This window comes from Anabrus simplex, chromosome 1, assembly GCF_040414725.1.
Source record: "Anabrus simplex isolate iqAnaSimp1 chromosome 1, ASM4041472v1, whole genome shotgun sequence".
NCBI lineage: Eukaryota > Metazoa > Arthropoda > Insecta > Orthoptera > Tettigoniidae > Anabrus > Anabrus simplex.
In genome coordinates, this window is record NC_090265.1 from 404,155,735 (window position 1) to 404,170,162 (window position 14,428).

Sequence of the window (14,428 nt, forward strand, 5' to 3'; positions counted from 1 at the left end):
TTAGGATATACAACACATAATGCTTCTCCAGCTTTTATCATAAGGTGCGGCACCAGTAATAAAAAGTAACACTTTATTATACTTAACGCCCTGTGGCCAGAGGATACCCATAGCCTCATTGAACAGCTTTGCTATAGTTTTGTTATCCCACTTTTCTAGAACATCACAGTGTAAGAGAATCTTCGCTTAACAAACCAATGATTATGTTGCCAATTAGCCTGCCTTCTTTGTCTGTTGTCTCATCAATGGAGACCCAAATTGGACCGTCTTTAATCTCTTGCCTTATCTTCCGAACAGTTTCATCGTATATGGCTGAACAATACGTTTTTCTGAACGTTGACTCATCCGGGATGGATCGTTTAGTATATTTATCGAGGAATTCCCTGAAGCACTGATTATTCAGTTTGAAGAGTGGTATGTCAGCAGAGATGAGAGCATGGCAGAGATCGGTGTTGAACTCGGACGTTACACTGAAAGTTGCTGGTTGTGTCAGAAACAACTGTCTCTGCTTGGAATCTCGTTGTTTGTTAGCCTGGTGTTTAGTGGTTGAAACGTGCTGTTGCACAAATAACCTTGAGTAGATGTCACTGTACAATGACACAAATTACAAAATAATATCTTACTGTCAGTTGATAAACGATTTTTAAATTCTGACACGTAACTTTCCAATTTTAAACTGGTTGACTGACCTACTTTAGGCATATTGTAACAATGTTAATGTCTTCAATGAATATCAGTATGCAACTGCACACACTGAATGTACAAGAACACTATGATCCGTCTCACTGCTAATTCAATGACTGGTAGTAAACTAGATGGTAGATGGAGTTATGAAGCAATCAAAGGGAATGCCCGAATTAGGAACTAATCCAGAAACCACTAGCACATCGTCGATGAATGAGATTTCCCTAGTTACGAAATTATGGCACAGACACAGTGGATGTTATGTAATGCAGCTTATCGGTGCTGTAAGTGTGATTCAGATAGTCATGGTACTGACCGGCTGATCTTCACCACTTCCGGGCTTAACCTCTCTCTTTCTTTGCACTGCTCATCAGCTTATTTTATCAGCCCAGATGTGGACAGGTGTGATAATGACCTGCACACCAGTTAAAATATTAATTTTTCGAATATAGATTTTTAAATTTATTTCTCCATTATTTAGAGGACTGCTAATTTAATATAATTTAATACTTTATAGTCCCCGGCCAACAGCTGGAAACTGCAGATGATGATGATGATGATGATGATGATGATGATGATGATGATGATGATTTAGCCAAAATATGGACTATGTTGATTTTAAAGATGAAGAATATGGAACATATATACTAAACTCCAAAATATGGAAAGTGAATACTCCATTTTTCAACTCCACACGTCATGATTCGTAAAGATAATGCAAAATGTAATTCATTTTAGCTTCCTAAAGAGATATATATTTACATATAAATCCGTTCCCTGGTTATGAGAAGTGACAACATACTCTCTGCACTCCTTGTACAGTACTTACTTCTCAGTGGAAAAATTAAACTCCTATTTGTAGATTTCATTAGATGTTTGTGAAGTTAAAACATTCTTTACTTTTACTGTTACTTTTGTGTCTGTGTTCTTATGAATAAAAATTGTAAATAGATTCAGAAGCTGCTATTAATTTGATTTTATATAAGCATGTTGAGATATACTGGCATCAGATAGCAGTATTGTGTTTAGAAATTATTTATGATTCCTTATCTCCTCACCCTCATCCCATGAACACATGGGAAAAACACTCCAGCTAAATTATGTTTTATAATCAGTAATATAAACCTCTCTGAATATTATTAAAGCTTTAGGCTAATATCCCTCTGCCTTGTTAAATAATACTTCTGGTAAATTCTGGCTTCTAGATCTAGCCTAAGGAAATAGCAATATCATGAAGAACAGTCTTTATTTCTCTTTCAGTTTTATGGTATCCCACAACATTACGGACTCTTCTATGCATTGGGTGTTGCACTGATGATGGAAGGCATCCTTAGTGCCTGTTATCATGTCTGTCCTAATCATTCCAACTTCCAGTTTGGTATGCCTTTTTATTGTTAATATCTATAAATTTAAAAAGCATAAAGTCATGCATGAAAAGGTCAATTTACCAGTACTGTATATAGTTATATCATTATTTGAGTGAGAAAAGAGAGATTGCTATTAATCATGTGCTAAAGAACCAATAAGTAACATTGTAGAGTTACATGAAAGGTTAAGACATGAATAGTCAGTACTGTATCTATCTTGTAAGGTGAGAGGCTGAAACTGGTATGAGGTGGTGCAGTATGGATCATTCATTTTAATTTCCACTTATCACATCTGAGTGATCTGAACTAAAGAAATTCAATTAAAGAAAACATTAGAAAAACATACTGATATTAAAATCTGTGACTTGTAAAACACTAATATAAGACTGATATCACACAATGATGTGAAGCACAAAGCTTGGTACAGTAAAACTTACTCAGAGCGGAATCACAAGGGACCACAATTTTTTTAAGAATTAGACAAGTTTCCCCATTACACAAAACATCGTCTTTTTGCCTTAAAACACCAGTTGTGACCATTGTTGCACAAAACACGATACTGTATACAGAAATGTTTAGAACTTATATGCTTACACATGACACTTGGCTATCCAGATTGACATACATGGTACTGTAGCACACTGATTTGTTAATAATTATTTCTACGACCCCCTACCCTGCTACCCTAACACAACACAGCACATGACATGTACTCGCAGATACTTACCTCATTTACCTCTCTTCAAGAATTGCCGTGGGTGGACTGGAACGAACTGAAACAGTTCGGAGCTGGACCCATGCGTAAACAAAAGGGGAGCAAAAGGACAGAAAGGCAAGAACCCGTAACCCCCATGAATAAAAGAATGGATCAAAAGAGAATGGAGTTTATTACGAACACACACAATATTAAAATGGAAGCAAAAATGGGAAGTTGCATTAAAAGTTACTTACATAACTGCATAAAAATAGAACATCAAGTAGTATTCCATTCAATGACATAGTAAGTTTTGTGTTACACGGCCACAGTACACACGATCGCACTATTCACTTCTGTATGACCACATAAAAATACAAACTCGTTTCAGGAAAATAATGTGACGTGGAACACGTTATTGAAGGAATCAGAAAATGGAACCACGAAAGGGATAATTCAGTCGTACTAATGCGGACCGCGCACAAATCAACAGTTAGCATCCGTGCTCCAGATGAGCGTCCACTCGATGCTAGCGCGTCACAACAACAATACCAAAGCACAGCCTCACAAAGGAGCGGAAGAAAATGAACAGGAAGATGTTGCCACAGGTACAAAAACAAAAACTAATTGCCGACAATGGAGCAGATAACGGCCTAGAAATATAAAACAGCACACCACACATGGCCCAAACCAACCAACTAAAATGAAAAATAAAAGAAAAGAAAAATTAAAATTAAGAGATACGGAGAGTTCTATAAAACTTACACAGGCAGACAGCACAGGCACGCATACACACGAATGGACAAGAAGAGATGCCCATTATAAAATCGACACAGACCAGAGCTGTGTGTCAAGGTGCGACGTATGCTATCGCTCAGGATAGCGACGGATATCATGGACTCAAGAGCATGGAAAATAGGCAAGGCTGATCCAGATATAATCGTAGCAATCACAACTTTCGCCGACCTGCTACCCGGCACATCCAAATTGCCTCACGTGGACAAACGTGGATTAAACCCTGTAGCGTCAAATCACACAATATACCAATGCTCAGCCATGATTCAAAACGATGAGGAAACAAAAGTGCATGGTCTCAAAATCCACAAACATACAGGCCCAAACAAACGGATAGGTAAATACCACTCTCCACTCTCGCGCGTGTGCAGACAAAGAAAGAAAGAAAAATTTAAAACACACACAAAATTAACTAAGAGCCTGCAAAGAAATACAATCACATAGAACTTTTCTTGTAACTATGGCACGTTATATGAAATAAAATGAATGAATACATGGGAGCAGCAATCAGGAATCTCGAAAGTCAATCAAAATAATGACTCCCAGCAGAGAGCTGAGCCTTGAAACAAGTAAATCCACGATAATAGCAATTCATAGATCAAGAAGCACCTGTTAAATCCCAGTTTGTTCATCATTTTCGATCCCTCCATTGTTGGTATCACGAGCAGACCAACTTAACACTTGGAGAGCGATAGACAGACTGTGTATCAACACAAATGGCTAGAGCGCCATCTTCAATGAGGAACTATAAGTTTCAGGTCACATTCGGGTAATGTTATCGCTAATGGCGACAACGACAGTCAAGGAGAAGTAGGAATAAAGGAAGTGCATCACCAAGGGAGGCTTGGTTCGGCACACCTTCCCTACACACCCCGGAAAATGAGACCTTTCCTGGTGATCAGCTGGTGGGCTCATTTTACCAATGGATGTAACTTAAATCTAAGTGTGCACATACCATAGTTTATTTAATATTCATCTATGCAGGTGTTACAGTGTGTTTTAAAGTTGTATTGTGTTTACCTGATTTGACTCGTTGGCTGATGATGGCACAAGTTTAGTGCCGAAACTAGTAGCTCATGTGAACGACATGCAATTAATTCACATTAATAAAGTATCTGTATTGAATAGGAGGACCCCTATTCATTTCAATTATTGTCTCTCAATCTACCCACTCACTTCAGTAGCACACATGGCACATTCTGCTACCTGGATATCACCTTGTGCAGCCATGCACTGGTTCCCCTTGTTACGGTGACAAGTACATAATGACCTCATTGATAGTGACCATTTCCCAATATTTCTCACGTCTTGAATCAAAGACAGTCTGCAGTATTGAAGCGCTGATTACTTTGGTGGGAAAATTAGCTAGAGTTTTCAAAACACGCAGTGATGTTGGATGAGGTGCTGATGCTGGGGTATGTTCACAGTCATATTTTTTCCGTTTCAAAGTACATCCTTGTCTGGCATCCCTCACTAGAAACAGGTCCCATGGTGGACTGACGAAATTACAGCATCCATACATGATCGCTGCTGGGCTTTCAAGCATTATCATCAGAATCCTACAATGGCGATTCAAATTACGTTTAAACGTGTCCGCACTATAGTCTGTTTTTTTTTTATTTGAGAGGGTACAAAAGCTACTGTGGAAAAGTATGTGTCTTCCATGACAGCACACACTCAGTCATCACAAGTGTGGACCAAACTCTGTCGTATTACAGTTTAGGAATCTCACATTGCGCTGTATTGTTGGAGTCCAGAACATTCCCTCAGTCCATGGAATCTCAATTAATCGAGATACAGTTACGATTCCTTCAGTCATTGCAGATCACATCGCGTCACATTTTACAGATACGTCCAGCTCTGGGAGGTAAGACCTGCATTTCTGCCTATTGAACACAAGGCAGAGTCTCATTACCTCTCATTTACCTCTAGTGCTGTATTTTCCTATAAAGTGCTTTTCACAGAGTGGAAATTTTGGAGTGTACTCACGCTATGCAGACACATGGCACCTGAGCCAGACAAAGTCCATGATCAAATACTGATACATTTGTGTTATCAGTGTATCAGGGATATCCTCACCCTATTCAATAGAATGTGGAATAAGGGGGATTTCCATCTTAACCCTTTCCCGCCCATATTAAAATGCATGTTTTCCCCAAAATTAAAGCAATTCTTTTCAGCCATCATTATGATAAAGCAGACATTTATAAAAATGTATATTGTACAGAAACTAATGACAATTAAATAGAAAATGTTTTCTTCAAATATAAGGGAGAAATACTCTAATGCTGTACTACCCACAGGAAGAGAATGGCAAGGTCCTACCTCTTCAGTAAAGTCCGCCGGTTCGATGTAAGGCAATGTATTTGTCCGCTGAAAGTTAGGCCTACAATCTATGTCATCATGCATGTGTACGTCGTCATTTCCTGAAATATCGTCACTTTCATTTTCACTTTCTACTTCACTGAGTTCACTTAATCCACAACTAACAGTTTCACAGTCAGAATTATCGTTCACCAAACGTTCAATGTCGTTATGTTAAAAATTAAATAATTGAAAAGGAGGTTCAACCTATTCAATACTTAAAAGAAAGAAATGCAGTAATCACATTCCTATTTAAATGGGACCGGTTTCGACCTTAGTCCAGGTCATCATCAGCCGTAAAAACATGTACAATGTTTATGAATATTGGAGGTCAGTTTCACACTCTGATAGGCACAAAGACACGTCACCACATTCTGTCATGCACAAAGTCACAACACTATCAACTAATATACGAAGATCAAAAATAACTTGAAGTCTCAGACGAATAGATTTGTAGTAGAAAGCCGCCAGCTCCTGGTGATCAGCGCGGCACATTCAAGGTCATGCGCTGCGGTCGAACGCCAAAGTAGAGTGGAGAATGTTTTGAAGGTCCAGAATTTGTCACGGTTGCGGGAAGTTAAGTACGTATATAAAAATATACGACGCAAATCAGTATAATTGAATGAGTACTTGTACTCCTGCTAAGTTCTTGGAAAACAGTTGACTGGAGTACTCAAGTACTCATTCAATTATACTGATTTGCGTCGTATATTTTTATATACGTACTTAACTTCCCGCAACCGTGACAAATTCTGGACCTTCAAAACATTCTCCACTCTACTTTGGCGGTCGACCGCAGCGCATGACCTTGAATGTGCCGCGCTGATCACCAGGAGCTGGCGGCTTTCTACTACAAATCTATTCATCTGAGACTTCAAGTTATTTTTGATCTTCGTATATTAGTTGATAGTGTTGTGACTTTGTGCATGACAGAATGTGGTGTCGTGTCTTTGTGCCTATCAGAGTGTGAAACTGACCTCCAATATTCATAAACATTGTACATGTTTTTACGGCTGATGATGACCTGGACTAAGGTCGAAACTGGTCCCATTTAAATAGGAATGTGATTACTGCATTTCTTTCTTTTAAGTATTGAATAGGTTGAACCTCCTTTTCAATTATTTAATTTTTAACATCAATAATTTCAATACGGAACAATGAAATTTTTATTTTCAATGTCGTTATCGCATAAAATATTTTCACGCGAATTAAGCGTCGACATGTTTGTTTACAATATGTCACTGCCTTCCGTATTTCGTGTTCTAGTATACATGCTAAGGTTTTAAAAGAAGAAAACTAATATCTTTGATCTCTAGGAAGTGCACATGCTGGTAACGGTAAGTTATATTTGTCTATCGGCCAATACATGGCTCATATATGCGACTAGAAGTACAAGTACGCTTTACTACGCTATGGGCGTGAGGCCCTAAGCTTTCGCGCTATGCATTACTATGCTATGGGCGGGAGAGGGTTAATGGTGTGAGGGAATTGTAATATCTGTTCCCAAGCGAGGTAAAGATCCAAACTTGCTGGATGATTATAGGCAATATACTTTACAAATGGCCTCTGTAAGCTATTTGAATGCATGGTGTACTGGCGACTTGTGTGGGCCGTGGAAGAGAGAGGTATTCTGACTAACTACCAGTGTGGTTTTCGCTCTCATCGGTCTGCCACCAATCATCTGCTTGGACTGGAGAGTGTTGTTCACAAGGGCTTCCTTCGGAAGGAGCACTTAGTCGCTGTGTTTTTTGACCTGGAAAAGGCTTTCGGCTCTACCTGGGATTTTGGGGAAATCTACCAATATTTATTGAGAATTTCACGTCTCTCCAGCTCTTTCAAGTCCGAGTAGGGAATGCATTTTCTCGGTATTACTTCCAAGAAAATAGAGTACCACTGGGATCTGTACTGTGTGTCACACTGTTTGCAATCACCATCAACGTCATAGTGCCACTACTGGGTTTGCAATCGTTCCATCACTGAATGTAGAAGATTTTGCTCTACATTTTCACTCTGGAAAGATGGCGGTTGCTGAGAGACAGCCACAGCATGCTATTAACCGAGTCGACAGATGGGCTCTGCAATATGGTTTTCGATTTTCAGCAGTGAAAACCTCAGTCGTACATTTCTGTCGACATCTCAGTTGTACACTTCTGTCAACATCAGCATGTGCATCCTGAACCAGAGTTCTATTTGCAAAACAGTGTCCTACAAGTGGCAAACACCTGCAGGTTCGTGGATCTCCATTTTGATGAACCTCACATCTATAAGTTGAAGGCTGCCTGTATGAAGAGACTTAACATACTTAAATTTCTCAGCGGCACTTTATGGGGCACTGACCATGTGGTGCTGCTACGTTTTGACATGGCCACGGTTCTATCCCGAATGGACTATGGTAGTGCAGCGTACAGTTCAGCATCAAGAACTGTACTGAACCTTTTAAATAGTGTACACCATAGTGGAGTTAGTCTTGCAACTGGAGCTTTCTGCACCAGCCCATTTCTAGCCTACTTGCTGAATTGGAAGTTCAGTCTTTACAATGAAGACTTCAGCAGATACTCCTCAGGTATGTTGCCAAAATGCCACAAAATCCAAGCTACCAATGCTTTTTAGTACATAATACCAGCAGAGGTACCAAAACTGGCTGAATGCCACACGGCCAGTTGGGATTCAGATTGATAGCTTGTGTTTTGAGTTGGATGTAGCTCTTGGTAGTTGTCTTGAGCGAACCCCTAGTGAGGACTTTGTTCTCCAGTATCCGGATCTGCGACATGTCTTCACAGATGGTTCTAAGATAGGAAAAATTGTTGAATGCTCTTTCATCTCCAGTAATGTTAGCACAAAGATCTCACTTCCCAGTATCTTTAGTGTATATAATGCAGAGCTCTTTGCCATTTTAGAAGCTCTGCAGTATGCGCCGAGTGAAAAAAGAGGCCACTTTTTCATGTGTACTGACATGTGTGGTTGGCTACAGTCTGTTGATACCTTTTTCCCACAACACCCATTGGTGCAGCAGATTCATGATCTAACCTCATTGTGTGATGCTGGCACCAGAATTACTTTCACATGGCCACCAAGCCACTTTGGGATTGCAGGAAATGAATTTGCAGATCAAGCTGCAAAAGAAGAGGCACCTTTACCACCTAGACCTAGGGATATTTGTTCTCAGCTACATTGAAACATTTTGGCGTCCTAAAAATCAGAGTGGCTAGCTATCAAAACTCCCAACAAGCTGAGAACAAATTAAGATCACTGCCGTGTGGCGGTCCTCTTTCCGGTCTTAACAGAGAGAGACCGTAGTTTTGTGTAGGCTGAAGATAGGTCGTGGATGATCCATGCTATCTTACCCCCTAAAGAGGGAAGACCCACAGTATGTTCTTGTGGTGTCAAATTCGCCATGGCACACATCCTCACAGAGTGTTCGGATCTTTCTGACCTAAGGCGGAACCTCGGCCTGCAGGAGACGCTTGAACTCATACGAGCTGATGGCGAGAATACTGCTCCTCTGTTGAATAAATAATTTTGTTTATTTTAATTTTTGTGTCCATTGAAATTGTTCATAAAGTATTATTACGTATTTGTTCTTCCTCTTAAAACAAAAATCACCACCACCACAGCCCCTGATGAGCTCATTTCTGCATCCTCAGTCTAGAGATCTGTCACGATGGCCCCTTCAATGTGTGTTTGAAGCCTTCACTGCTTTTGAAACTGGGAAGCAGAAATTAACTTGTTGAGGGCTGAAAAGAAATGAATGTAGAAGAACTGGGATTGGTGGGGAGAGAGCCAATTTATCTGAATATGGCAGTGTATGAAGATGTGGAGACTCCCATGTCCTTTTGTGATTTCTTTCTATTTCTCCCTTTTCCCACACTGGTCTGTCATTTGTTTTCCTCTTATATGCTACTTTTGATTTTCCTATCTTTCTGTTTGCACTTGCTTGTTCCTTTCCATTACTTATTTGATTTTAGAGTGATATTTAGGATATTCCAGAAGGAGAATGTTCAAAATATACCATGCTGATTTGCATAAATTGTTACTTTGTTTCAGACACAAGCTTCATGTATGTGATTGCCATGTTGTGCATGTTGAAAATATACCAAACTAGGCATCCAGATATAAATGCAAATGCATATGCAACGTTTGGAGTGTTGGCTCTGGTAATACTGGTGGGAATGGTTGGTGTACTAAGTGGAAACATATACTTCTGGGTGGGCTTCACATGTGTTCATCTACTCACTTGTATATTGCTCAGTGCTCAGATATACTACATGGGTCGATGGAAATTTGGTGAGTATTACCATTTTTTGTGTATATAAGGTAATGTTTGGAGATAATGTTTGTCAGTGTTGTGATTAGGACTGTTGATTCATGTATGAGAAGTAGTTCATTGTAAAATGGTTTGAAGGGCAATCCATGTACTAGTCATACTGTGACTTTATTAACCCTCCTTGGCATGCATAGAGTAAATTTTTACTGACAGAAATAAAGACTCTGTTATTGTATGGCAAGTACTTTCTTTACAAGCGTGGGCACTTGCCTACTTTCACATGGATTCATGTGCCATTCATCTCACTGTGATTTCTTTCCCTTCAACAATTAACTCAGCAGTAATAGTTGTTTGATGACTTTGTTGCTATATATGGGAAGTTTTTTTACAAAACCTGCATGCACCTGTCAACTATAATTACAGAACTGCTTCTTCTTCTAGTGCTTATAAGACCTATATGTGTCGGTGCAACGTTAAGCCAATAGCTTCTAGTGCTTAATACGATACACAACCAATAATTAGCATAACAATCGACGTTTAGCAAAGACGATATTCTTTATAACACATGCTGAACATGTCAGCCGTCGTTCATCAACAATACCTGTAGTTGAGGAACAATGTTGTGAACAGCACTGTACAGCATATCTGTAGGTGAGAAATTGCCATCGGATGTTTCATCCCTATTGAGGTTGGATGATCATGGTAGACTCGCGACTTCAGGTAACCCCACAACCAGTAATCACACAGATTGAGGTTGGGAGACCAGGAAGGCCAAGCATGACATACCACGAGTGTTATATTGTGTTTTATTCCTTTATTTGAGTTCACTGATGAAGGGAATGCATATTGTTGCTGAAACATGTATGATAGAATAAATAATTTTCAATCATTAAAAGTGTATTGACAAGGTGGACCCAATATAATCTGTTTTAAATAGTTTCCTTAATCTATATATATATATAAAATAACTTGTCCTGACTGACTGACTGACTGATTCATCATCGCCGAGCCAAAACTACTGTACAGAAAGAAATAAAATTTTGGGGCTATATTCATATTAAGATGTAGGTGCTCGCTAAGAGAGGATTTTTGGATATTCCGTCGCCAAGGGGGTGAAAAGGGGGGTGAAATTTTAAAATGAGTGTATCTATATCTCAAAACGGTAAAGGTTTACAGATGTGAAAATTGGTATGTAGAATCTTCTTTAAAAATAAGGAAACACGTATTTTTTTGTTTTCAGAAAATCCCAATAGGAGGGGTGCAAAAGGGTGAAAAAGGGGTGGAATGCCTTTAATCAGGATACCGGTACTTATATCTCAGAAACTGAAGATATTACAGACCTGAAAATTGGTACTTTTGATATCTTTCAAAAATAAAGAAACCCGTATTTTTTTGTTTTTGGAAAATCCAATTAATGGGAGGGTGAAAAGGGGGGTGAATTTTTAAAATGAGTGCATCTATATCGCAAAACTTTTAAAGTTTACAGATGTAAAAATTAGTATTTAGAATCTTCATTAAAAATAAAGAAATACGTATTTTATTGTTTCCGGAAATTCCCAATAGGAGGGGTGAAAAGGGGTGAAGAAGAATTTGAATGCCTTTAATGAGGATATTCATATCTCAGAAACTGAAGATATTGGTGTTTGGGATCTCCTTTAAAAACAAAGAAACGCGTATTTTTTTGTTTTTGGAAAATCCAATTAATGGGGGGGTGAAAAGGGGGTTGAATTTTTAAAATGAGTGTATCTATATCTCAACACTTTTAAAGTTTATAGAAGTAAAAATTGGTATTTAGAATCTTCATTAAAAATAACGAAACACGTATTTTTTTGTTTTCCGAAAACCCCAATAGGAAGTGTGGAAAGGGGTGAAAAAGGGGTTGAATACCTTTAATGAGGCTACTAATATTTCAGAACCTGAAGGTATTCCAGACCTGAAAATTGGTGTTTGGGATCTGCTTTAAAAATAAAGAATTACGTATGTTTTTTTTTGGAAAATCCAATGAAGGTGAGGGGGGGGGGTGAAATAATTGAAAAATTAATTGACTTAATTGTATGAGAATACTTACGTCTAATAAAAACTAAAGTTGTTACAGGCGAGAAAATTGGTATTTGGATCTCCTTTAGAAACAAATAAAAACGCGTTTTTTGGGGGGGGGAATCATCTTGGGGGGCGGGATTGAAAAGGAGTTGAATTCGTTTCATGAGGTCACACACATCAAACACTGAGGAAGTTAGAGTCGTGATAATTGGTATTTAGAAGATCCTTTACTATTAAAGAAACAAGGTTTTTGCCGGAAAATTCAATTGGGAGGGGGGGGGGGGGGAAGGAGTGTGTAAGGAAGTGAAAAAAGTGAATAATTTTTATGGGGATACTTATATCTCAAAACTGAAGGTAATAGACGTGAACATTGGTGTTTGGAAACATGCCTTTCTGTTATTTTTTTATGTGGGGGGGGGGAGGTAAATAAACTTAACGGCGGTGGGGTGTAAAAGGAGGTGAGAATAGTTGATTTTACTGTTCATAATGTACTTATAAGGAGCCTCCGTTGCTCAGGTGGCAGCGCGCCTGCCTGCCTCTCACAGCTGGGTTATGTGGTTCAAATCCCGGTCACTCCATGATACATTCGTGCTGGACAAAACGGAGGCGGGACAGGGTTTTCTCCAGATACTCCGGTTTTCCCTGTCATCATTCATTCATTCCAGCAACACTGTCAAATATCATTTCATTTCATTTGTCATTCATTATCCATTGCCCCAGAGGAGTGCAACATGCTTCGGCAGCCGGCACAATTCATATTGCAGCCGCCAGATGGGGGCTTTATTCATTCCATTCCTGACCCTGTCGAATGACTGGAAACAGGCTGTAGATTTCCGATGTACTTATTCTGATCATGAATCGATCATTTTTTATCTTTCCTGGGTTCGTTTTCAAGAGCCATCTTTTTCTTTGGAGAACGTTCTTAGATTACAGTACATTCTCCTGGAATATAAATAAAAATTTATACACCTTTGAAATCAACGATAGGAATGAGATTGACCGTCCAATTGTTCACCTCTATAATAAGCTCAACAATGCACGGAATATGTCATTTGTATCACCAGAAATCCCGCACACTTGGCTACGGGCGACAATGGTGCAGGTCACATTATTAACAATGACAGTGGCAGCAGATGTAATTTACCGCCAAGTAGCGGTCTTGCTATGGGGTCCATAACATCTATAATAATAATAATAATAATAATAATAATAATAATAATAATAATAATAATAATAATAATAATAATAATAATAATAATGTTCTGGGCCGTTGTCAAATGTGCAGACCGCGCTGGAAACGGGTCCTGGACAGGTAATGACTAAGAATGCAGTCCAGCCGCGGGTTCAGTACCTCCAAGGCACCCAAGAGGACACCACGCCGGATCTCCTCAAGGATTTGATCCATATTAAAAATTCTTATAGGAAAAGATGGCAAAGATTTTGGGGACCCAACTGACCGGGTGGAATACCTGGACCTAGCCCGGGAAGTACGAAATCGATTGCTGGAAAGAAAGATTGAAAAATGGGAGGAAACTTGCCGTAATCTATTAGAAAACGAGTCAGATCGCGAATTTTGGCGGATTCTCTCAGATAACCAGTCAGATCGCGAATTTCGGTGGATTATATATAAAACAATAAGCATTCGATTATAAATTTCAGTATAATACCGTAGCGAAGCACGGGTATCTTGCTAGTAGATTTATACAAGTCAATACAGGATCAAATAAAATACTTATTATGGTTAAGTTTATCAATGGCAGGCGCATCTGACGTCCTCTCTCACGAAAGCTACTTTTATACCGTACACGAGTGTCATGCGGCATCATTGAGGTATTGCTGTCTGTTGGCCTGTTTGTGCACTCATTGTTGATGTCAATGAAACCCCTTGTGGGACCGATGACCTAGATATTAGGCCCCTTTAAACAACAAGCATCATCATCAAACCCCATGTCATGTCAAGCATGTGTGGCAATTTTTATCTGACATGTTGCTCCAGCACCATCTGTTGGTCATTTTATATACTTCATTTTGGTGTCAATAAAACCCCATGTCATGCCAAACATGTGTGTCATTTATTAACCTCTCTACCTTCAATATTCCGTGATGTATTGCCTCGTCAAATGTTAACAGACTTTTGGGTCATCCTATATATAAGAAAACAAAAAGGTCCAAAAATACTGCCTTGAGGGATTCCCCTCTTAATGATTACAGGATCAGAAA

The 14,428-nt window shown here is 39.1% G+C and overlaps 1 protein-coding gene across 1 annotated transcript in view; it reads left to right on the top strand.

The window, feature by feature from the left end:
- LOC136856856 (SID1 transmembrane family member 1) overlaps positions 1–14,428 on the top strand; it is a 162,472-nt gene that overhangs the window by 94,365 nt on the left and 53,679 nt on the right. Inside the window, exons 10-11 of the mRNA XM_067135054.2 lie at positions 1,945–2,062; positions 9,949–10,188. Coding sequence (XP_066991155.2) covers positions 1,945–2,062; positions 9,949–10,188 — 358 coding nt within the window. The remainder of the gene's footprint in view (positions 1–1,944; positions 2,063–9,948; positions 10,189–14,428) is intronic.